This window comes from Drosophila montana, unplaced genomic scaffold (genome assembly GCF_035044405.1).
Source record: "Drosophila montana isolate Dmon_TW-CO22-7 unplaced genomic scaffold, ASM3504440v1 contig_3217_1, whole genome shotgun sequence".
NCBI classification, from domain to species: Eukaryota; Metazoa; Arthropoda; class Insecta; order Diptera; family Drosophilidae; genus Drosophila; species Drosophila montana.
Genome location: NW_026998097.1, coordinates 1,850,987 through 1,874,190, shown reverse-complemented (window position 1 = coordinate 1,874,190; position 23,204 = coordinate 1,850,987). Strand labels below are relative to the sequence as shown.

Genomic DNA, 23,204 nt, shown 5'->3' with positions numbered 1-23,204 from the left:
GTTTGTATCACGTTTTCTCAACCGAACTTTCTCTACCCCTAATAAAATCGTTGCTTTCAGATACCTTCGGAAACTCACTGACCACTCCCAGCTATAAGCAGGGGCATATCTTGCCGGACAGTCTATCTATTTTCCCCCATATTTTCCCATTACTATCTCTTTATCCCATCTATATGCACGGGCATAGCTTGTCGGACAGTCTGTATATTTTCCCCCATATTTTCCCATTACTATCTCTTTCTCCTAGCTACCTAAAACTTTATATATCTAGTACAAATTTATTTACTTTATTAATAAATTCTTTCCTAACTTTTTCCTATTTATTGTATTTTTATAAATATTTAAGATTATTTTTAATTTTTACTTACGAACACTATTTTCTCTACTAACAGCCTTCTTCTTAGACGTAGGCAAAATTAATTGTGCAAAAGGGGCATAGCTGGCCGGACTTGCAAATAAAACGGACAATAAAACAACAAAATTGTGCATTCTAATTAGGCTTTTAGCACTTAATTTTTATAATTTGATATATTGAATAATTAGGAAGACAATCGTTTTTGTCGACCAGTTAATAAATACTGGACAACCAGTGCAACCATCTTGCAATAAACCTTCTCGACAACAACCTGCTCCACCCACTCGACCTGCCTTTTAGGCCGTCTAAAGAGGGTTTAGCCCGTTTCAATTACCACTGCCAATACACACAAAAACCACATGCAAATATCTACACCACATAATTTACTCATTATCGATGATAATAATATAATATAATGATAATAATAATATAATATTTATAGATCGCAAAAAAATATTAATAATAAATCAATAAATAAATAAATTTAATAAATAAATAAAAACCAATTTGGCCAACAGTTTGCAGTTCAAATAACTGAGCATTCAATTTGTATCTGTAGCTGCCTCTGCATATACTTATCTGACTGGCTCTGACTCTGGCTCCGGCTCATTATGCGGTGTCATGCGCTATATGGCAATCATTGTCGATGCTGTCGATTACCACCCAGAACCCTCGTTTGCATTCATCATGCATGGCTGTGGCTGTGTATATTCTGGCTTGGCACATATTAGATTTATGCCACTCAGCTAGTGGAAATGTCAGACAATATGAACGGATTTGCATGCCGGGGTTACACATGGGCCACACACCCACACCCACACACGCACACACACCCACACACGCACACACACCCACACATACTTAAGTCTACATCTATGAACATGAACGAGTATTAGACGACATTGCCCAAAGATAAAACGAGCTGGGAAAAGTAGAAGAACGAAAAAACAAGCAGCATATATATGTAAATTGCTCTGACAGTGGAAATGCGGCCTCATCCATTGTTGGGATTTCTTTTTATTACTAAAATATGCATATTACTTACAATTTGACGAAGCTATGATTCGGCTTGTTATGCCCGTGCCTTTTGATCGCGGCTTGGGTGTAAGGATAGCTTGGGCAATCATAAATCGCATTTGTCTGGCAAATCGTTGGCTGCTCGCGGCAAATTCAATTTGCATGTCACTGATTTTTTTATCTTTCATATTAAATTCACATTTGCGACAAATGGCACATCGTTTGCCCGGTGGGCTTAACTCTGCTATTCCATCGATATCGACAAAGAACTAAATAAACTGCAGCTGTTGTCTATCTCAAGTCTTAGATGACCACTTTCAATGCTCTGAGCGCTTTAAGATGCGCAGTGCCTAAAAGTGTTTGCCTTGAAGCATTGAGTCATAAAAATACATGCTGAGTAACAGACAAGTGCATCTAAATAAATTGAGCTTAAAAAGAACAGGCTAAGTGCAAGCACGTAGTCTGTATTGGGAACCCGAAAAAAAACGAAAAAGGGCCATCTTCGGTACGATGAAGATTTAATACCCTTGCATACCCACGGTTTTCATACAAGTACCGCATTTTCGACCGTTCGTTCCTATGGAAGCTATATGATATAGTGGTCCGATCCAGCCGGTTCCCGCTTATGTACTGCGTGCAACAGAAAGAGGACCGAATGCAAAGTTTCATGACGATAGCTTTAAAACTGAGAGACTTGTCCGCATTGAAACAGACAGACGGACATGGCTATATCGACTCGACTGTTGATACTGATTAAGAATATATATATTTTATGGGGTCTCCTTCTATGCGTTACACATTTAACGACAAAATTATAATACCCTCTGCAAGGGTATAACAAGTTCGGAGCGCATGAGTAGAAAACACCCGGAACCTTCTTCTACCTTCAACTAACCTCACAGTCATATCAAGAATTCAGTCTCAATGAAAACAAAATGAACTAAAATATATAAACACAGCAAGGTAAACGAAACAATTGCAAATGAAATTCTATTTTTGTGTCTGTATGAGTAACTGTGTGCACATGCATACAGACATTGTACAGACATTTTCTTCAACAACTTCTATGTTTCTTAACGGATCTTGATGATATTTTCAGCAGTTGATCTTATTGTGCTATAACATATTCGTATGTTCTCAAAAAGACAATAGCAATAAAATAGTGGCTTGAATTGGTATGTAGTTTGTATTATGAGGAAGCGTGGTGACGGCATGCTATAAAATATTTTGATATAGATTTTTATCAGTTGCTTGGAAACGGGGCAAGTTATCGATTGTCGGAAACAAACTCGAATTGAGCGGGCAGTGAGAGGACCTATGTTCAAAAAGTCAAACCTCCATTTTCTGGGAGCGCGTTAAAGGCTTTCATACATACGGACAAACGGGAAGACAGACGGACATGGCTAGATCGACTCTCCTATTGATGCTGACCAGGAAAATGTATACTTTCTGGGGTCAGAAACGCCTCCTTCTGCCTGTTACATACATTTGCACAAACCATTATACCCTTTTAACGCATTTTTAATGGGTGTAGGGCTTAACAAACTTGAAGTTCTATAATCAGCAAACTTGGCAATCGATTCCAGGTTTGTAGAGGCCTTGCAAGATGTTTGATTCTTAAACTCGTTGTGAATTTTAACGACAAACAGCAAGGCGAGCAAAATCAGAATATTTATGTATGTTTTTCGTCAGTTAAATAAATTGACATACTTAAAAATTGATAAATAATTATAGTAAAAGTGCAACTCAGCTTAAACTTTTTACAGCTTAAGCTACATGCTATTGATTTTATTAAAGCCAACTTTCGCTTGAGAAAACTAAAAACGAGTCAAAAAATGAGATTTAAGGCTTCTCAAGGACAGATGCCAAAGTCTGGCTGAACTATTCTCCGTTTGCAATATTGAGAAGCTAAGCGTTTTGCACTCAAATGGCTGATTGACTGACACGCTCTGTTTCTGAATGAAGGTAACAAATACGAGACGACTCAACGAAATGAAATTGGAAAAAGTGCGTGGCACTGGTGACAAGTTCAACGGCGAGCTGTTGGGTTGGCCTGGGCTTTTGTCTTAGGTGGCCATTATTTAGGGAGCACACGCACAACAATAAATACATGGGGAGGCCATCTTTGTGTACTAAAAAACATTGCAAAATAGTCGCACATTGTGTGCAAGAGAAACAAGCGAAATACGTGCCCGGGTGTCGGCATTCTTGTGCCGTCTTTCTGCACAGTGGTCGAACTTATATTTAAATGGAGTCAGAAGAGCAAAAACATGAAGTTCCTTAAAATTAAGTTATATATAGCAGCATATAGTTGCATTGTCTTGGTAAAATATATTTTCAAAATTTTGTCAGTCAATTTTTAAGAAATTTTCACTGTGCAACAGTTCTAGTTGTCAGTTTGGCATTGACACTGCCCCATGGCAAAAGTGTTCGACTGCAGCTTGATTAATGCGATGGCATGCCATTTTCTTTTTTACCTGTCGTCCCCATCTCTGCCATTGGCAGATTCTGTGGGAAACTGGGAAATTTGTATGGCCTGCGCTTTGTGTGTCGCCAATTTGTGGGGCAGCTCCACAATTCTTGATGATAGCTTTCAGCCAGCATTCGCATTCACATTATTCATTAAGGCCAAGCTGTTGATTACTTTGGCAGAGCTGTTGATTTATTTTGTGGCCGGCGGCTTTGTGGCCAACAGTTAAATCGTAAACGTGTTTACTGCCAATTGAATCAGTGCAAACTTTGGAATTGCGGTAAGTGCAAGGCATTTAGACAACTTTAAAACCACATGAGTAGAGAACTTGACAGTTTGTCATATTAGCGAAATATCTAGTTAAGTCTAATTTATTAGAAAATATGCATTGAATAATAAATTGACTGGAATTTCACAATAAATACAAATCGATAGCTTTTTAGTGAGCTGATTATTGGGAACTTTGGAGAAAATCCACGGCAATGTTTGCCGTATAAATGGAGGCGACTGAAACGTGCGGCCGGACCATATTGTTGGCCTTGGCATGCGGCACACGGTGCCGTGGCATGGCTTGTGATAGTACTTGCCACGACTTCGGGCACGTAATTTACAATCTTGCAGCAGGTGGTGTGCTGCTGCGAATGCTTGTTGTTGCGGCAGGCTGCAGTTGCAGTTGCCCTTGAGAGAGATTTTTGCTCGTATTTTGTTGCTTTTTATGTGTGTGTAAACTGTACACACGGCGTATGTGTAATATAAACAAGCATGTGGGTTTGGTCAAAAAAAAAGTATTGCATATCTTCTGGCGCATATCGAAAGAATTTAATGAATTTTTAAAACGAAACTTATCACTCAAACATGGTTCAAATGAATATCCGGAAAATTTGACGTGTGGTCATCAATCTCTGGCACACAGGACACTTGCATGTGGCGCGCAATGCGGTCTTGATGCAACTGCTGCAAAACACGTGACCGCATATGGTCGAGGCGGGTTTCCGTTGACGCACACATTTCAAGCAGACCGGACATTTGTACGGTTCCATGTGCGACGCCATTGGCGTCGCCGACACATCCGATTCCTTTTTTCTCGCCGACGGCTGCTCCACAGTTAGGCGACCTGGTGAGGCCGATCTGATCGGGTTGGGCGGCAATGGAGGCAATCCTACATTGGTGACGCTGGCCACATTCGATCCCCCAATCATTGACAATGGCGGCAGTCCGTAGGAGATCTCTTCCAGAGTGCTTGTGTGACGATGTCGTACCGGAACACTGACAGCTGGTATTGCCAAAGCCGAAGCGTTCAGACTCAGGTCGATTCTTGACAGAGGACCTCGTGTCGGAGGTGGCACACGTACAGCAGTTGGCAGTGCAGAGCCAATTAAATAAAATTCACGACTAGGCTGCTCTGAAGTCTCCGCGGGCTTATCTGCAAGTTGTTTAAAGGTGAGAGATGGGAGATAAAGTCCCTCTGTACAAACAGCAAAAGAGAAAATTGGAATGTCCGTCTGTCCTTTCGGTGCTATTAAAGCTAGTGTTGAAATTTTGAATATATACAATTGGATATTTGAGCACGATTACCCATGATTACCCGCATATGATGAGATTTTCTAAACCTATAACCCCCACTGGCTTAAAGCTAGTCATAAAATCAAGTAGATAGGGCATCTACTTCATTCCCGCCTTCCCCTTTTAAGTCCCTAACACAGTCGAAAAGAGTATCTCGCAGTCATGTTGATACTTACTGCTCACAGTACCCGATCCAACCCTTGCCATAGTCGACTCTATGTTCTCGCATTCGAGTTGTACTGCATTTAAAAGGGGTGAATAATGATTACTCCTACTCTTACTTATCATGGAGTATGCAGATCATTTGCTTACGGCGTGTTAATTCCGCATCCATATTCCTGTAGTCGAGCAGACTGGATGTCCAGGCCTTATCGTTATCATTTCGAAGCCAATCCAGGCTATTGGAGCTGGAGCTGACGTGGGCGGTTTCACCGATGCCGTGCGTCCTGTTGCTTGTGGCAGGAATATTGGCATCATAGTTTTTGTATAACAAATTGAAATACTGATCGTCCATCAAACACTGATCGACCATTGCTCGCTCCAAGGCGAACTGTAAAAACAGTTTCTCAAAGAGTTGACCACAAGCCAAAGATGACGCTTACCTGGGAACGACGTATTGCGTGCGACATTATGTTATTTGTAGTATTCGAATCTCCGTTGACTCTAAACATGATGATTACCAGAATTTATTAAAGCTGACAAAAATAAACTTCATCTGCAGCCTATTTTAAACTAACTGATTCGGCTTTTTGACCATATTTACATGGCTCGCCTGATTGTCATATAACATTTTTAATTTAGCTAGTATTTGATCTCGTCAAGAGGATTTCAGCTCAACCCCTCACATTGTCAATCCAAATTCAGCGCATTACAAATTTACTCGAAGGGGTCTTTTTCGCTGAATGCCTCGACATGTGTCTGCACCTACTTAATCACAGGGAACCCAGTGAAAAGCCGTTGCGGCTTTTCCTTTACGATACTGTATCGTATTAAATCTATGCCAAAAGCCTTACAGTCAGCATCGCTCTGTGCCCTGCCAAACTCTTCAACTGTTTCGCTTTAGACGCTTTACTTTTTATGACCTACAGCGCAGCAATGCCGTAGACACACAAGCGAATCTGTCATCCTTTCACACACACATGTGTGAGTGTGTTTGTGCGCGTGTGTGTGAGAGTGAATGTATGGTTGGGTGTGAGTGTGAGTTTAGCCAACGCTTTCAAAAGAATTTCTGTTTGATTGCAGAGAATAAACAAGTGAAGGCAGCCGCTGCACGCGGCAACGACTATTTCCGAGGGCTGTTCAGAAAGTAATGCGTTCTCTTAGACATAGGCCAGAAAGTTGCAATAAGGCAATAAATAACTAGCTGACAAGTTATTTTTCTCAAAAATAAATAATATTATGCAAAATATGTGCACATTATATATATCTTCTCTATTTGGACTCTTTTTATAGATATATAGAGATATCTTACAGGTTAATTCGCGTTCTCTCTTACATATACTAAAAAGTTGCATTTATGCAATAAATAAAGACCTAATAAGTTATTTTTCCCGAAAATTAATAATATTGTGCAAAATAGGAACGCATAATATATTATATAATCTCTTCTTGGGTAGTTTTTATAGATATATTAGAGATATATTACAGGCTAATGCTGCTTATCTTATACATATGCAAGAAAGTTGCAATAAGACAATAAAAAAAGTCTGATATGTTGGTTTTCCCGAAAATAAATAATATTGTGCGTAATATTTTCACATAATATATATCTACTCTTCTTGGCCAGTTTTTATAGACATATTAGAGATATAATACAGGCTAATGCGCATTCTCTTATACATATGCTAATAAAATTGCATTAATGCAATTTGTAAAGGGCTAATAAGTTTTTTCCCGAAAATAAATAATATTATGCAAAACATGAACACATAATATATTATATCTTCTCTATTTGGGCTCCTATTAGAGATAAGTATATTACATATATTATATACATATATGCTAGAGAGTTGCATTAATGCAATAAATAGACGGCTGATAAGTTGAAAATAAATAATATTATGCAAAATAGGTACACAATAGGTACTCTTCTCTCTATTAAAGATATATTACAAGTAAATGCGCCTTGCAATATCGTGCATATTGTAGCGACTGCTACTAACTAGTTAATCTACCCTCGTCAATAAGTGACTGGGTTGATTTGGTCTCCATTTTGCCTGCAGCATGTGCTGCTGAGTTTAACACACATCCTGTCAGGGTATGCGACATTTATCCTTAATGCGCGTTTCAAGTTTGTGGCTGAGTGCGGTTTTTTATGCGCAGCTGCTAGAGTTAACATAAAAATTGTTAAATATCATATTAATAAAAATAAATGCATTAAAATCATTTATATCCTTTATTGATGTTGATTTTGCAGTCTTTATTGAGTTGAAGGGGAGCTGAAATGTCATACCCTTTGATATATGCTTGTGTACTCAATGGATACTCAATCAAATTTTGTATTCAATGACATATTTTAACCTATCAAGTAAACTCGCTGATTCGATAAAGTCGTGTCTCCTTGTTCTGTCCTTTCGATTTCATTTTCGGTTATTGTTCAACAGATATTTTATAAAAAATTGCATTATCATCAAATTTCTTATAAGAAAGAAGTATAAGAGCACACTTAAGTGTTTTTATCTTTACTCGCAAGTAATTTGCCCAACTCAGTTGGCATTCAGTTAATTAATCAGGCTGCGTGTCAACTGCAGAGGCCGGCAGCCAGACGCACTTGACCCGTCAAGTGTGTTCGGCCATTCACAAATACATTCACCTTTAATAAAAACGCTCTTGAATATATTTGTGAGTTTTCTTGGACTGGATTGGGAAAAAAATCGATGCTGGACTCGCCTGCATAGTATAAAATTTAAGCAATATAAACAATCAACACCTGGCCCAGGTTTGGCCCCCTAAAAATAAACAGTTCTCACACGCACACACACACACACGCACACACACACACTCTGGGAGGCCAGATATCGAACAGTGTCCAACAATGTCTGTGCCATAAATAAATCAAAGAATTCAAATGCCGCCAATTAGCAGGCCACATGGTTACTCTCCGTATCGATTTACATACGCACAGAAATAAAATAAACCACAACACAAAGCAACAAAAATATGTTAATTTTGATGTGTTGAGCAATCGAAGGGCGTTCTGACCTTTCCATTTTGACTCTATGTGTCATCCTAATGAGGTATACAATTGTTTCTCTCTGTGTGTGTGTGTGTGTGTGTGTGTGTGTGTGGGATGTCTGCTAACTGCATAATTTATAATTGTGCTTAACAAACGTTTGCATAATTTGCTGATAATTGTTTTGCGTTTGTTCGTTTATTAACGAGAGTTTTAGCCACAATTGTTTTTGTGTAATTGATATATGCTCCTTATACCCTTTAACCAAATGGGCATAAAAAAGGGGTTGACTGGTTTTATGCGATGCTATGTAACAGAAGGAAGCAGCTACGAGTCAAGCTGGTCAAAGACTTTAAATTTGATTTAATTAAAATTTTATATATTATAAGAAAGGGTATTCAGTGTAAAGGATGGATTTTTTCTAGAATATGTATCTATGAGCTTATACACAAACCAGATTCACAAGATTGTGGTTTGTGCTCTCGTGAGGATTACACAGAATAGTTCGAATTTAACGTTTTGAAGATCTTTCCCAATCTGCCCTTAATTAAACGTATCCTTGTTTTTGGACACATTCACACATTTGATTAGCATCTTTAAGCCCTAAACATTTTAATCCGATCAGACAATAGATAACTTATTCACAAATACAATTTCCATGAGGTTCCAAGGCAAAAAGGAAGCCCAAACGCAGCGTAAACTCAAAGTTGATTATAGGCTATCTTTTAGAAGGACACTCTTGCTTGTTATTTATTAACAGGACATTTGATGAATTCAATTCTTTGGTCTCAACTTGAATGTAGCTTAAATTCCTGCTACAATCCAAATAATCTATATTTATATATTTATTATTATAATTGGGGGGCACACGAATATATAAAATTTCATAAGCGCCACAGTTGAAATGTTGGGCAGCTTTTAGCTGTGCCGAGCGCGTACTTAAAGCAAATTGCCCATTTAACACGCAAAGCTAATGGGCAAAAACAACTGACTTTTTTGTTTGCTTGCAGCTGAGGATATACACCTGAACGATTTATATACACGCTACCGGCAGAGGCTGCGCAAGTCGCTCTTCAGATCGGGCCTGGTCACATCGCTGGTCGCCTGTGTCGTGTCCATAATAATTGGCATCGTTTACGAGCAGGTAAGAGCATCGGCATTGGCACTAACACCTGGTCGTTGAGAGTAAATGCGTGTTGGGGATTACAGCACCTGTTGCAGACCCTGCTGCTGGTATTGGCTGCCCTAATCTCTGGCTCGATACTGACGGCGCTGCAGTTTCCGGCGGTGCTCAGCTCGCCAGCGGCAGCCTTGGCCTTTGCCATTGTCACCACCTTCTCGCTGGGCACCATTGCGGCCATCACCGGCGGCGAGCTGGCTCCCCTGCCCATGTACGCCCTGTTTCTGGTAAGTAACTGAATCGCTGGCGTGGATTATTGGATATGTGCTTTAATGTGTGTCTATTGCTTAACAGGGCATCCACACGATGCTGCCCATTTCCTGGCCGGTCTCCGTGGTGCTGGCGTTTTTTATGACGGCCGTACACATCGTTTACAGAATCGGCACCAGTCCGGAATATGCGCCCAACCTACCCATGGTAAGCTTTTATTTGCATTTCCCATTTCGCATTGCATTCGCAATAAATTTGCGGGTGAGTGGCATTTTATTTTTGTTGCACATGTTGAGAATATATTGAGGGAAAAGTATTCATGTTACTTTTCATCATCCGAAAAGTGCCTTACAGTTAAAACGCATTGTGTTTTTGCCTTAAGTTCACATTCCTAGTTACTTTTTGTTTTTCCGCGTTTGCACGCGAAATATGATCAATATGAGACGCTGTGTAACTAAATGTACAAACTGATTATAATACGAAAATCAAACTTGTTAATTATTTAAATGAATTATCATCACAAAAAACTAACGACAAAAACTGCAATCCTTACTTGAATTCATGAAAATCGCATAGAAAGGCGATATTTAGGATATGATGAAGGCTTATGTATGAAAGAGAGGATTCTCCATCGTTCCTTTCTTTAAAAATGGCCTTCTCAAAGGATTTGCTTGAACTCACAAAATACCTATTATAATTTCTGTCTGGGAGATAGTTGCTGCATGCGAATTTAAATTGCCAAGAAACTTTGATTTATCATAGAATTCGTCACACATTATAAAGCATGCATAAAGTATGCATTATCTGTGCAAATTAATTGGCTGTCAATTGCAATTAGTTATATAAATAACTAAACCATAATTGGCCAATTAATATTGGCATAACTATTTATTGCCACTAACATGAAAAGCTCGAAATACTACATCTGCTTTACAGCAGGCAATCAAATAACTTGGCCAACTTTTGGTAAAATTTTCCCTGGTTCAATTGCGCAACACAATTGGTACGCAATCCACCCAAACCCATTGCGTGGGTATTGTGTCAGAGTTAATTAGCTGGGACACAATTGGATGTTGGGAATTCCGATTACGGGTCTGTGGTAAAACGTTGTTGGGTTCGGTTGCCGCCTGCCAATTGGCTCTATTATTCAATGTTCTCGACATGACCCCATTTAACTCTCTCTCTCTCTCTGTCCCTCCCTCTCTCTCGCTAAGCTCTTTGGGGAGATTGTGATGTTGGCGAGTGCATCCGTTTCCGGTCTATACTATCGCATCATGTCGGATGCTGCACACAATCGCACCGTAGATGGCACACGCACTGGAATCGAGCAGCGCGTTAAACTTGAGTGCGAACGGGAGCAACAGGAGCAGCTGCTTCTGAGCGTCATACCCGCATATATAGCCGCAGAGGTGAGTAATTGGCCTGGTTTCCTACTGAATGAACCCACATGCTCGTTGCTTTTATTATTTGTGTGCAGGTCAAGCGAAGCATTATGCTGAAGATGGCGGATGCGTGTCAGCGTGCCGGCGGCCAGGCCTCCACATCGGCCACGCGCTTTCACGAGCTGCACGTGCAGCGGCACACAAATGTCACAATACTTTTTGCGGACATTGTTAACTTTACGCCGCTCTCATCATCCCTAACGGCCAGCGATTTGGTCAAGACACTCAACGATCTCTTCGGTCGCTTCGATCAGATAGCCCAGGTGAGTACAGCAACAGGTCAGCAGGTTGAACCTTTGCCTAAACTTGTGTGCCTCTTGAAGGAGAACCAATGCCTGCGCATTAAAATTCTGGGTGACTGCTATTATTGCGTGTCCGGACTGCCCATCTCAAGGCCGCAGCATGCCACCAATTGCGTCAACATGGGCCTACAAATGATCGATGCCATCAGGTGAGTTGCTCTGCAAACAAGTCAACACAGACGCGCGCGTTACGTATACGACATGTTTGCCGTTGGCCGACCCTTTTGACTTGCCGTTTGGTGTTTGGTTTTACAGGTGTGTGTGTGTGTGTGTGTGTGTGTGTGTGTGTGCCTGGGCTTGTGTAAACGTTTGTTTTACTTTCAGCACTTTGATAGTTCCTGTCGGCCCTAGGTGGACAGGTGGATAGGTGGACAGGTGGATAAGCACACTCATCTTTGACACAAGTGCAAACAATTGGATGTATGCTTTCACATGCAACAATAAATTGTACACGCTTTCTACTTTATATATCAATCCACAAAGTAGATTTATGTTGGCTTAACTAGATGTCATGATATTGTTATTTTGCCTTCGCTTTGCTGTCGGCTTAATGTTTTCGTATGTCAGCTTTAATTGCCACCAGATAGACACGTATCCAGTTTTTATGGCGCCTATTAAAAACGTATTATGCAATAAAAGAGCCGGGCACAAAAAAATACGCAGAAAAAAACACAAACAACATAAAATACAATATACAATATCGACACAAAAGCCATTTTATTACATGCTAGACATTATGCGCAAGTGCCCAAGGACCAGGAACATAATGTCCGAAATTGTTTACAACTCTCTAACGTATACTCTACAAATCGGGTATCAATGTTCAGCTGATGCGGTTAAACTTTTTAAAAACATTGTTCATTTCAATTATTTTTGGATATTTGTAATATAAGTTTTTCCTCATATTTCTCGAGCATCTTATCCATCTTTTTTTTTATGGAAGAGTATGCAAGTTTCGGCTTGCCTTACTCTGCATTATTTTTTGTCTTTTGTTTTTTTGCTGTTTTATTTGGCAATGCGCACATTTCTATTGTGTTTATTATTTTGTTCTGGGTCGCCCGCTTTCTTACATTTCATTTCATTTTCTTTTACTTTAAGTATTTCTTTTGTTCTTTGCCGGAAGGCATTTGGCTTTTCAATCTCTGGACGACTGTTGTGGCTCAAGTTGCTTTTTCGCTTTGTTTGTGCCATGCAGATGCAGCCCATTAAACAGAAAAGCGACTTTTCTACTTTGCTCCTCATGAAAATGTCAAATTTTTGATTTTGCCGCTTCTCTCTCTGTGTGTGTGTGTGTGTGTATTTGTGTGAAAGTTTAATTGTGCAGTAGAGCAGTCTTTCTTTGCGCTGGATTTATTTTTTTTGGGCATATCCTTCGATTGTGTACGTCTAGGAGAATGAAAATTGCGATGCGCACAAAAGTAGGCAACACATTTTTTTTATTTACCTGAGCACAATTGAATTCCAGGCATGCCCGCATTTGCCACAACTTCCCCGTATCATCTAATTTAACTTAACAAAAACTGAGCTCCGAACAACATGTTTAAATAATGGCCTTTAGATACCCACATATACCCACTATATTATGAGTACCCGGGCCGGGTTTGTAAGGCACGGAAGTTCACAGAATATGGCGCATTTGAGTAGTCATACTTCTGAATAATTAAATGAGATTCGCAAAACTTTAGCAAATTAAAACGGCCGCCTCTTAAGAACTTTGGCCCTTGAGAAAATCTGCCAGGCATATGCTGTTGTTTGTTTGTGTAAGTGTTGCAATCGTAAAACAAACCCAATGACCCGCACACACAAAAGCTAAAAAACAAATATACCGAAAAGGACTCCCAAGTGATTTGTTTTCCAAGTCGATTTACTTTCGTTGCGTCTCATTTGGCGCAGGAAATAGAAACAACACTGCAGCACAGAAAATACTATTTAATGTTAATAACTCAAGGACTTGTTGGTCTATTCGTAACTCGATGGACACGTGTATTTATACGAGTGGCCAGTGTCTCGGCCAGCCGCATGACATACATACATATGTATATCAGGGCTGGACTTGGACTTGGCCAGTGGTTTTATGGCTCATAAAAATGGTGCTTGTTACACAACCATAGAACTAGTTAGTACATAAGTATGTAAATATGTCGCCAGTACATATATGCTTTGGAAACAGAACGGCTTTCATTGTTTGCCCTTCGTTTGGTTCTATTATTCTGGCAGACACGTGCGTGAGGCGACCGGCATAAATGTTGACATGCGAATTGGCATACACACGGGCAACGTGCTCTGCGGCGTCCTTGGCCTACGCAAGTGGCAATTTGATGTTTGGAGCGATGATGTTACCCTGGCCAATCACATGGAGAGCGGCGGCGTAGCGGGGTAAGTTTCCTGGCCAAAAGCTAACTAGAAATACGAACACGAACCTGCCCGGCAGCGGCTTAAAGCAGCTGCAAGTAGCTGCTGCTGCTGCTGCTGCTGCGGCACACGTCATAATGGCAATTTAAATGTGTCTTCATGGGCGTTCCAATTAGGCACGCCTCTTGCCTACGGGCTCCACCTGCAACTGCAATGGAAGGCAGCTAAGGTGGCAGGTACTACCTGTAATTAGAGCTGTGTCTGGCCTAAAAATAGGCAACTGACAGGCAACTGTGACTATATCATTTTGCGAATTTATTCGGCTGGCAGAGGTTAACCCAATCTGGTCTTTAAGTGCAGATCATTATGGTAAAAAGGGTTTTTTATAACAATTAAATGGGTTTGAGAATATGATTTAGATTCGCCCCACAGTCAAAAATCTAGCTGGAATGATACAATAAACTTCCAATTTGTTCCCTTTTCCATGCTATTTTAAAAACAACAGCTTTCACTTTCTATTCGAGTCAAATGATCTGTATCCGAATATTTCGGTTCCCTGTGCTTGCACACGTAGCCTGCAATTATTTGAAATTGAATTGAAACGTTGCTCAATGAGCCGAAATGAAATTTAGGAGCTCATTCTGCGTGTTACGCACGAGTACCTTGAGAATGCGTAAGAAAAGCATAAATAAATTTACAATCGAATAAACGGAAATGGCAGGCGACGCACATTGTTTAAAGGTTGCTTAATTTGCATGTAAAATAATAATATATTGAAATTCACGTGTTGTTCACCTGCTGCGTTTGGTGGTAAATGTTTTTGTTTTTTTTTTTTTTAACAGACGTGTGCACATCACAAAGCAAACTTTGGACTTTCTGGGCGACAAGTTTGAGGTGGAGCAGGGCGAGGGCGGCGGCCGCGATGCATATCTGGCGGACCATAAAATCGAAACCTATCTCATTGTTCCGCCTAAGGTAGGTGCGGTGTGTGCCAAGACTTAGGCGACTTACTAACTCACCTATCCACCTATCCGCCTATCCGCCATGACAGCCCGCCTACATGCACAGCGTGCCGCGGGTCGTGGAGTGCATGGAGCACACGGAGCCTGCAGATGAGCTTGCCGTGCCCTCCAAGGAAGACAACGATGTAACTGAAAAGCTGCTGCCGGCTGAGACGCGTTCCGCAAGTGGTGCTGCCGCAGGAGATGCGGCCGAGAAGCTGTCACCCACATCTACCAACAGCCAGGATGGTGTGCTGCATGCGCCACTCACCTCCGCCGCCTCCATGTCCATCAAGGAGCTATCCGAAGAGGAGGACGATGTCGCTGCCACTGAGCCCCTGGTTGGCAAGCAGCTGGAGCCTGAAATCAGCAGCGAGGCGCCACCGAATGTAGCGCATCGCGGCAGCGGCGACTCGAACGCTTCCGAGTCAGCGCCCAAGTCGACTGCATTGTCCTTGCCCGCCGATGATCTGCTTAGCATAAGCGGCAGCGAAAGCAACATCTCCAACAGCGGCACCCAACCAGCATCAGCATCGGCATCAGCATCAGCATCGGCACCTGCATCCAATGCAGCCAACGCCACGCCCACATCAACAGCAGCAACAGGCGCCAACAGTTTGACTGTGGCCGAGGCACCTGAGCGCTCCCGACGCAAGCTATCCGTTCAGGGTAAGTGGCTACGCTGGGATTAGCCATCATAAGAAGCCATTAAGGGGCTATAATAAGTTGCTTGAGATTTAGGTACTTCTGTTTCCTTGTGCAGAAAATGTAAGGCATGCATTAGCATATTTATTAAAGAATGACATTCAGAATACTCTAGAACTTCTAGATTTCCCATGCGGAAGATTAAATACCCTAGTTGAAATACTTTATACAAAAGTTTTATTTCCGACCGGTTGTCCGCTTAGATACGGTTTTGCTGATATGTTCAGAAAATAGGTAGGCTCGTAATTGCGGATCATGGTTAAGACTTCTTCATTAGCATACTTATTAGAGAATGACATGCAGAATACCCTCGTACTTTTATCTTCGCTATGCGGAAGTTTAAATACCCTAGTTGAAGTACTTTTATACAAAAGATTTATCCCCGACCAGAAAACAGTAAAGTTCGTAATTGCGGATCATGGTTAAGAGATCTTCATATGCAGAAAAGTATTGCATGAAAAAACTAACTTTTTGACGAAACTTTCCCTGGAGATAATTAATATGGTAATCAATAAATAAGGAGCATGGTAAGAAACGTAAATAAAGTTTGGTTAAAATGTCTGGAACAACAAATAAGTTTTTCAGAGAAGAACCTAACTATTGACCAAGCATTCCAATTGGATATATTGATCCAAATAGAAAAACAAATTAGGATTGGTTCACAAACTGTTCTTAGACGCCTTGCAATTAATATTGTAATAGAATAGAGTTGGGCGCGTGTTGTGTTTTCTTTCGTGACACGAACGAAGTACGAGACAACACGATGTGCTCGTATTAACTGAAATATTTGCCGTGTTGCGTGCGTGTTTCAAAATTCCAAATTCGTGCTCGTAGTGCTTGTCGTGCAGCAAAAACTCTACACGAAAAACTCTACTCTATTTTAAAACCCACTTTGAGATGCCGAAAGGGAAATATTAAAGTTCTATTAGGGTATTTGAGTCATGCATAGTCGCTAACTTATTTAATTTCTTGCTTCACTTCCAACCAGGTCTGATGTCCTTCGCCGACAGACGCCGCTCCTCCGGCGCCTTTATCGAGGGACGCAAATTGTCCATACACAGCGGCGAAAGTTTTCGCAGTCATGCGGGTGAGTTGCGGCAGACTTGTACAGATTGCAGCTGGTAATGGGAAAAGGGAGGGAAAGTGGATGTGCAAGTGGAAATGGAAATGGAAGCCCATGAAACGCAACAGTTGAAAATCACTTTCGAAAATGAGCTCCAGCCTGTGCATAATTTTATCGCTAGTGTGCCAAGTTTTGCATCATAAATTTGATGTGCTTTTGCATTTGTTTGTGGATTGGCCTTTGTGCAAAGTTGAACATGGCAAAAGGCGCGTCCTGTGGCCAGGACCAGGACCAGCAACAACAGCAACTGCCCAACGTTGGCAATTAAGCTCCTTTTGACGGCCAGCTGAGCTTTGTCCCCTTTGCCACTTCAGCTGCGGTCCTCTGTTGGCTTTTATGGCTTTTAATATGGTGCGTCACGTGCCTCCACCTGCCAATTTGATGGCATTTTTAATGCCGACTTGGCATGGAACGTGTAAATTTGCTTGCAACATGAATGAAACTGATTAAATATTGTGTTGAAGTTCGCAAGCGAATTAACACGTAGCTTAAAAGTCAACGAGTGAAAATAACATTGCGATTTTCATATTTACGCGGAATTGGACAGTTAAAACATGTAAGAGGTTCTAGTCGGGAGCTCCCGACTACCCTGAATACCCTGGATACCCTGAACCCTCTTCTTCCAACAGTCGAAAGGAATAAAATGATATATATATATACTATTCTAGAAGCTACATGTCAAGTTTGGTGAGTCTAGCTTTTATTATTTACCGAAATTTCTCAAAAAATAGGGTTTCGATATCGATTTTTATCGATTACTTGGAAAGGGGCAAGTTATCGAATATCGGAAACAAACTAGATCTGCGCGGGCACTAGGAGGACCTACAGCTAAAATTTCAAGTCTCTAGCTCTTATAGGTTTTGAGATCCTTGCGTTCATAAATACGGACGGACGGAAGGACGGACAGACGGACGGACGGATAAACGGACAGACAAACGGACATGGCTACATCGACTCGGCTGTTGATGATGATGATTCCTTCTGCCTGTTACATATATTTGCACAAATACATAATACCCTCTTCAATGGGTTCAGGGTATAACAATAGGACGATATCTCCGTATAGCCCAGAAAGGATGTCCGTGTGTCCGCCTTAATGGGCACGGAGTACCCCCTAATGTAAATTTGGTTTGGGTTTTTTTCTATTTTATTCGAAAATCATCCTCTTCGTGGGTTGAGAACCCAATAAATCTGGGCCATTACATAAAATTGAATTGATTTATTTATGATTCTAGGTCATGTGACACGGAATCGTCCCTCCTCAAAGATGACCAAATATGTGGAATGCTGGGGTGCCGATCGACCCTTTGCCAATATTGCCGAATCCAAGCTGGTGAAAAACATTGGACTAGCGGTAAGTGTGGGTGGCTGGGTTGGCTGAAGGCCATAGTTTTTCCAGCTGCCAAGGGTCAAGCAGCAGCAGCAGCAGCAGCAGAGGCAGCCGCCGCTGGGAACAGCATTAAAATTAAATTGAATTAAATTCAATTGGATTTGCGGATTTTGTTGAGTTTGTCGGTTCGGTCGAATTAAGTAAACAAGCAACAGGCATATTAAGGAACCATCGGGCGCCGGCTGCTCGGGCTGCTCCGGTTGCTCCGGTTGCTCCTTTTCCGCCAGAGGATAGCAAACTGAGAAACATGTATTATTTCTTGCAGAGCATTGCCATGATTGAATCAAATTTGCTGCCGCCGGAGCGTAAATGTTTCAATTTTAACTTCTTGGGGCCGCCCACAGAGCTAAAGCCGTTCACCATGTGGTACCGGAATACGCCTCGGGAGGCCATGTACCGAGAACAGCCGGACACGCACTTCCGCTACGACCTGATATGCGCATTTGTGCTCTTCCTCTCGCTGGCCGTGGTGCAGCTGATTGTAATCGAATTGTAGGTGAGATCTAATCCCGGAGGCGATTTGCTTAACTCAGACTCGAATGCTCGTTGACAGGAACCTGGCGCTGCTCGGCTCGCTGCTGGCCAGCTTTATATCCCTTGCGCTGTTCCTCTATCTGAGCAACATGTCCGTGCCGGATGTGCATGCCTCGAGAACGGAGCGCAATGGCCCCGGCCAGGTGGTGGCCAGCAGTCGCTTCTTGCGCATGGCCATGTTCATCATTGTCAACATACTCATCTCATCCTGTGCCGTATTCAGTGTGGTAAGTCCACCAGCTGCCCAGATTTGTTCAATTCAATACCTTAGCAACGATTTGGAATAGATCAACTACACGCTGCCCGACGAGTTGCCCTATGCAGCCGGCAATGGCACCAATTCCACCAGCGATAGCTTCAATAGCACACTTCTGGAAGATCTGCAGCCACTGGACATTGCGCATGCCATACCCAAAGCTCCGATCTTTCTTTGCTGCTGTGCCGTCAGCTTGGCGGCGATTTCGGCCTTCCTTCGTTCTGGATTTATACTCAAGCTGATTGCCATGGTCTTGGCTCTGATCGGACAGGTGATTGTGCTCGGCTATAGCGATCTCTATGTGCAGTACAATCTGCTCAACTACGATAATGGGTGAGTGCTAGTTGAACTAAAGGAAACTCAAGCTATAGCAGGCAATTTACACCCAGATTACCGCTGGAGGTGAAGGGCTTTTTGCTGCTGTTGCTCGTGATTGCCGTGCTGCATACACTGGACCGTCAGGGCGAATATGTGGCACGTACGGACTTTCTGTGGAAGGCCAAGCTTAAGGTCGAGCAGGAGGAGGTCGAGACTATGCGAGGCATCAACAAGGTAAATACTATATAATCGAATCACACTTGCCAACAACATGTTATTTGAATCATTTGTCTCACTTAGATACTGCTGGAGAATATTCTGCCGGCTCACGTGGCGACACACTTTTTGCATCTGGAGCGCTCCACGGAGCTGTATCATGAGAGCTACTCCTGTGTGGCTGTCATGTTTGCCTCCATACCCAACTACAAGGAGTTCTACGATGAGACGGACGTTAATAAGCAGGGCCTGGAGTGCCTGCGTCTCCTGAATGAGATCATCTGCGACTTCGATAAGGTAACTACAGGACACACCCTCATGATTTATCATGATTTATCTACAATTGGCGTATCTTGCAGTTACTTTTGAAACCGAAATTCAGTGGCATCGAAAAGATCAAAACCATAGCCAGCACCTACATGTGTGCATCTGGCCTGAGGCCCGGCAAGGAGGACGGAGCCACGGTAAGCAACAGCAGCTCGTTAAACCATCTGCTTAACTGTCTATGTGCATTAATTAATATTTCTTCAATGCTTTACTAATACTGTAAATAACCACATTGCGATTTCCTGGCATGCTCCATATAGTCGCGTAGCTTTGCGGTAAGTTAAATCAAAACGAAAAACTAAGCACATCTTCGGCACGCCGATGCTTTAATACCCTTCTAGACATTTGCTATACGGGTTTGCAGATATGTAAGAATAGTGAAGTTCATTCTAATGAGAAAAATATCTTGGAAACATAATATTTTGCCATACAAGAACATACTTTTCGACCGATTGGCAGCTATATGATTTAGTAGATAGTGATCCGATATTGATATGGTTTTGCATATATATAGGTGGCATATTGAAACCAATAAATGTCGAGTTTAGTCAAGATATATTGATAAGCAAAAAACTTTTCTATACAGGAATCTACTTTGCGACCGATCGTTCTTTTAATAGCTATATAATATAGCTCTCCGATCCAGTCGGTTTCAGCATAATTACTGCCTGCAACTGAAAAACGGACCTATGAAAAGTTTCAAGATGATAGCTTTAAAACTGAGAGACCATTTCGCCTAGAAACAGACAGACGGGCAAACGGAAGGACAGACAGACAGACGAACGAATGGACATGGCTAGATCAACTCGGCTCCTGATGCTAATCTAGAATATATATACTTTATGGGTTTGGAGATGTCTCCTTCTATGTATTATACATATCACGGCAAAATAATAATAACCTTTGCAAGGGTATAAAAAACTAAATATATATTGTGCTTGCTTAAAGAATCTATCAAAGTTTTGATATAATAGCTACTCGAGTTTAAGGACACATTATTTAACAGGGATTTGTCGTCTAAGTCTTCAAAGCCTTGTCAACAATTTAACAACTAAACCACTTAGCAATCGGAGAAAGTAAATTTTATTAGTAACTCCAAAGACTTTGATATATAAAATATATATCAAATTTAATTCTATAATTAAACAGAAGTTGGATTTCGACATATTGTCTTTTTTTTGCCGTATTTTATTTTCGCATTTAAGAGATTTTAGCCACCCAAAAACTTAATCATTTCGCCAACAAATGACCCATTCCAATTGCTAGAATCTTATTTACTGTTTAAATGCCTTTTAATCGCTGCTTAGTAGTTTAATTAAACCTGCAGCACACGGACCGAAACCCAGCAGTTAAATCAAACAATGACCCTTCACAGAGGGACACAACAGAAAAGAAAAAAAAAGGATCCCAAATGAGGGTTGCTATCGGACAGGGATTAGCCAAAGTTTAGGCAGCATACGCTCAATTGGCTTTCACGTTGCGGCGGGTTGACCAGGCCAATAAAGGCGAATAGGAGCATAATGAAAAAAAAAAATACCCAAAAGCCAAAGTAATGTAACTTTTGTTCATTTTCGTTTGGTTTTTGTTTTTTCCCCCTCTCTGTTTAGGATGAGAAACGCACCGAGGAGCACAATGTGGTCATATTGGTTGAGTTTGCGATTGCTTTGATGTCCATATTGGATTCGATTAATCGCGAATCGTTCCAGCGCTTCCGCCTGCGCATCGGCCTCAACCATGGCCCGGTAATTGCTGGCGTGATTGGCGCCCAGAAGCCGCAATATGATATCTGGAGCAATACCGTTAATGTGGCATCCCGCATGGACTCATGTGGCGTTATGGGCAGACTTCAGGTAAGCAGCAACAACAGTTACAGTAATGAGGCAACCTGTGCTCTACGTTCGTTAAAACTCTTTCCTCTCGACAGACAACGGAAAACACAGCTAAGATATTAATGGCCGCCGGATACGAGTGCGAGTGCCGGGGCCTCACCTATGTCAAGGGCAAAGGCAATCTAGTCACATACTTTGTAAAGACACCATTCGATGGGAAATTGTAATTGGATGCGTCCAGTAAAAAGCGCAATTTGTTGTTAATATTTGCTATTTATGTATAGAAACATTTTGTTATCTTAAGGCATGTTGTTATTATTTATTTTGGAATACCATATTTCATTTAAGTCATTTCAAGAATTTTAAGCATTTAATTTGCGTTGCACATTAAGAACTATCTGTTAAGTATTTGTTTTAGTTAATGTTTAATTGTTATGTAGCACAATTTGTTGGCTAATTAATGCGTAGCTCACTTAAACAGCGAATAATTATATAGAATATTGCAGCTACTATGCTCTAGTATATAGTCAAATCAATACAAAAGAATTAACAAAAGTTAAATAACAAATGCAAATTAGCCCACCCCAAAACAAATAATCAACTACTAATAATATTATATAGGGAGTAAAAATATTTATTGTGTGTTCTAATAGATTCTTCGACTATTTGCTAACATGTCCTTTACTCAACTACTCGAAATTTCCTGATGACTCTATCGAAATCTATTGGAACACACCAATTATTTAACTTTTATGTGCCATCTTAAGCTCTAACACAATGATTCATCCCATGTTGAACATTACAAACTATCTACGAAGCTGTAGATTTTTTAAAAATAATTTTTATATTGTGCCACTTTTTTTTTAAATTAAATAACGCCGCACTTGACTCTACTGAGCCACACAAGGAAAAAAGAAGAGGCTTTGCTGGAAACCACTTGAAAATTGTAAACTTTGAGAGTTATATTATCTTATATGTGGCATTCAGCAGGTCCCCAACAAAACATATCCCATCAAATACGCTATACCTCCGACTTGAACCAATCTGATCATTTCTTACCTATGGAAAAGTACTCTGAACTCTGTGCATATCCTTGTATTTGCTACCAAAATTTTACAAATAACCACCAAATAATCGAAATATTTACGAATATATTAGACATATTCATTTGAAGTTGAAAATATTATAAACGAAAAGAAAAACTTTTAAGCAGCTTACAGTTACATACATATTATATATATATATATATATATATAGATTGCAGTGCTTTTTTATGTAATTAAAATAATAAGTGATTCAAGTTGTTTGGCTATTTAGAAAATATTTGATTATTGCAACTCAATAATTTTATCAAATACTATTTATTAAATAATATACAATCGAAGCTGTTAACGTCTTATATCTTGAGTATTTAATTGTGGATTGATACATCATTTGGCTGG

General features: G+C 40.9%; 2 protein-coding genes across 4 annotated transcripts in view; one reads left to right on the top strand and one right to left on the bottom strand.

Annotated features, from left to right (window-relative positions):
• Window positions 1-23,004, top strand: part of Adcy2 (adenylate cyclase type 2 Ac76E) — a 41,399-nt gene extending 18,395 nt beyond the window's left edge. For 2 of the 3 annotated variants that reach the window (XM_064689048.1, XM_064689047.1), the window contains exons 3-22: window positions 9,588-9,721; window positions 9,787-9,984; window positions 10,052-10,174; window positions 11,182-11,376; window positions 11,445-11,672; window positions 11,733-11,860; window positions 13,929-14,087; window positions 14,906-15,038; window positions 15,115-15,733; window positions 16,758-16,856; window positions 18,128-18,246; window positions 18,548-18,774; window positions 18,836-19,043; window positions 19,104-19,405; window positions 19,462-19,624; window positions 19,691-19,903; window positions 19,966-20,070; window positions 20,194-20,208; window positions 21,541-21,783; window positions 21,858-23,004. In XM_064689048.1, coding sequence (XP_064545118.1) covers window positions 9,588-9,721; window positions 9,787-9,984; window positions 10,052-10,174; window positions 11,182-11,376; window positions 11,445-11,672; window positions 11,733-11,860; window positions 13,929-14,087; window positions 14,906-15,038; window positions 15,115-15,733; window positions 16,758-16,856; window positions 18,128-18,246; window positions 18,548-18,774; window positions 18,836-19,043; window positions 19,104-19,405; window positions 19,462-19,624; window positions 19,691-19,903; window positions 19,966-20,070; window positions 20,194-20,208; window positions 21,541-21,783; window positions 21,858-21,989 — 3,743 coding nt within the window. In that variant the 3' untranslated portion in view covers window positions 21,990-23,004. The remainder of the gene's footprint in view (window positions 1-9,587; window positions 9,722-9,786; window positions 9,985-10,051; window positions 10,175-11,181; window positions 11,377-11,444; window positions 11,673-11,732; window positions 11,861-13,928; window positions 14,088-14,905; window positions 15,039-15,114; window positions 15,734-16,757; window positions 16,857-18,127; window positions 18,247-18,547; window positions 18,775-18,835; window positions 19,044-19,103; window positions 19,406-19,461; window positions 19,625-19,690; window positions 19,904-19,965; window positions 20,071-20,193; window positions 20,209-21,540; window positions 21,784-21,857) is intronic. The other variant, XM_064689049.1, reaches the window with a different exon arrangement.
• LOC135433120 (uncharacterized) lies at window positions 4,640-6,165 on the bottom strand. Its single transcript, XM_064689078.1, has 4 exons — window positions 6,008-6,165; window positions 5,718-5,955; window positions 5,582-5,644; window positions 4,640-5,265 (listed from the first exon to the last, which is right to left on the bottom strand). Exons 1-4 carry the CDS (start codon window positions 6,074-6,076, stop codon window positions 4,703-4,705), a joined length of 933 nt encoding a protein of 310 aa, XP_064545148.1. The 5' UTR covers window positions 6,077-6,165; the 3' UTR covers window positions 4,640-4,702.
• Window positions 23,005-23,204: the final 200 nt, after the last annotated feature.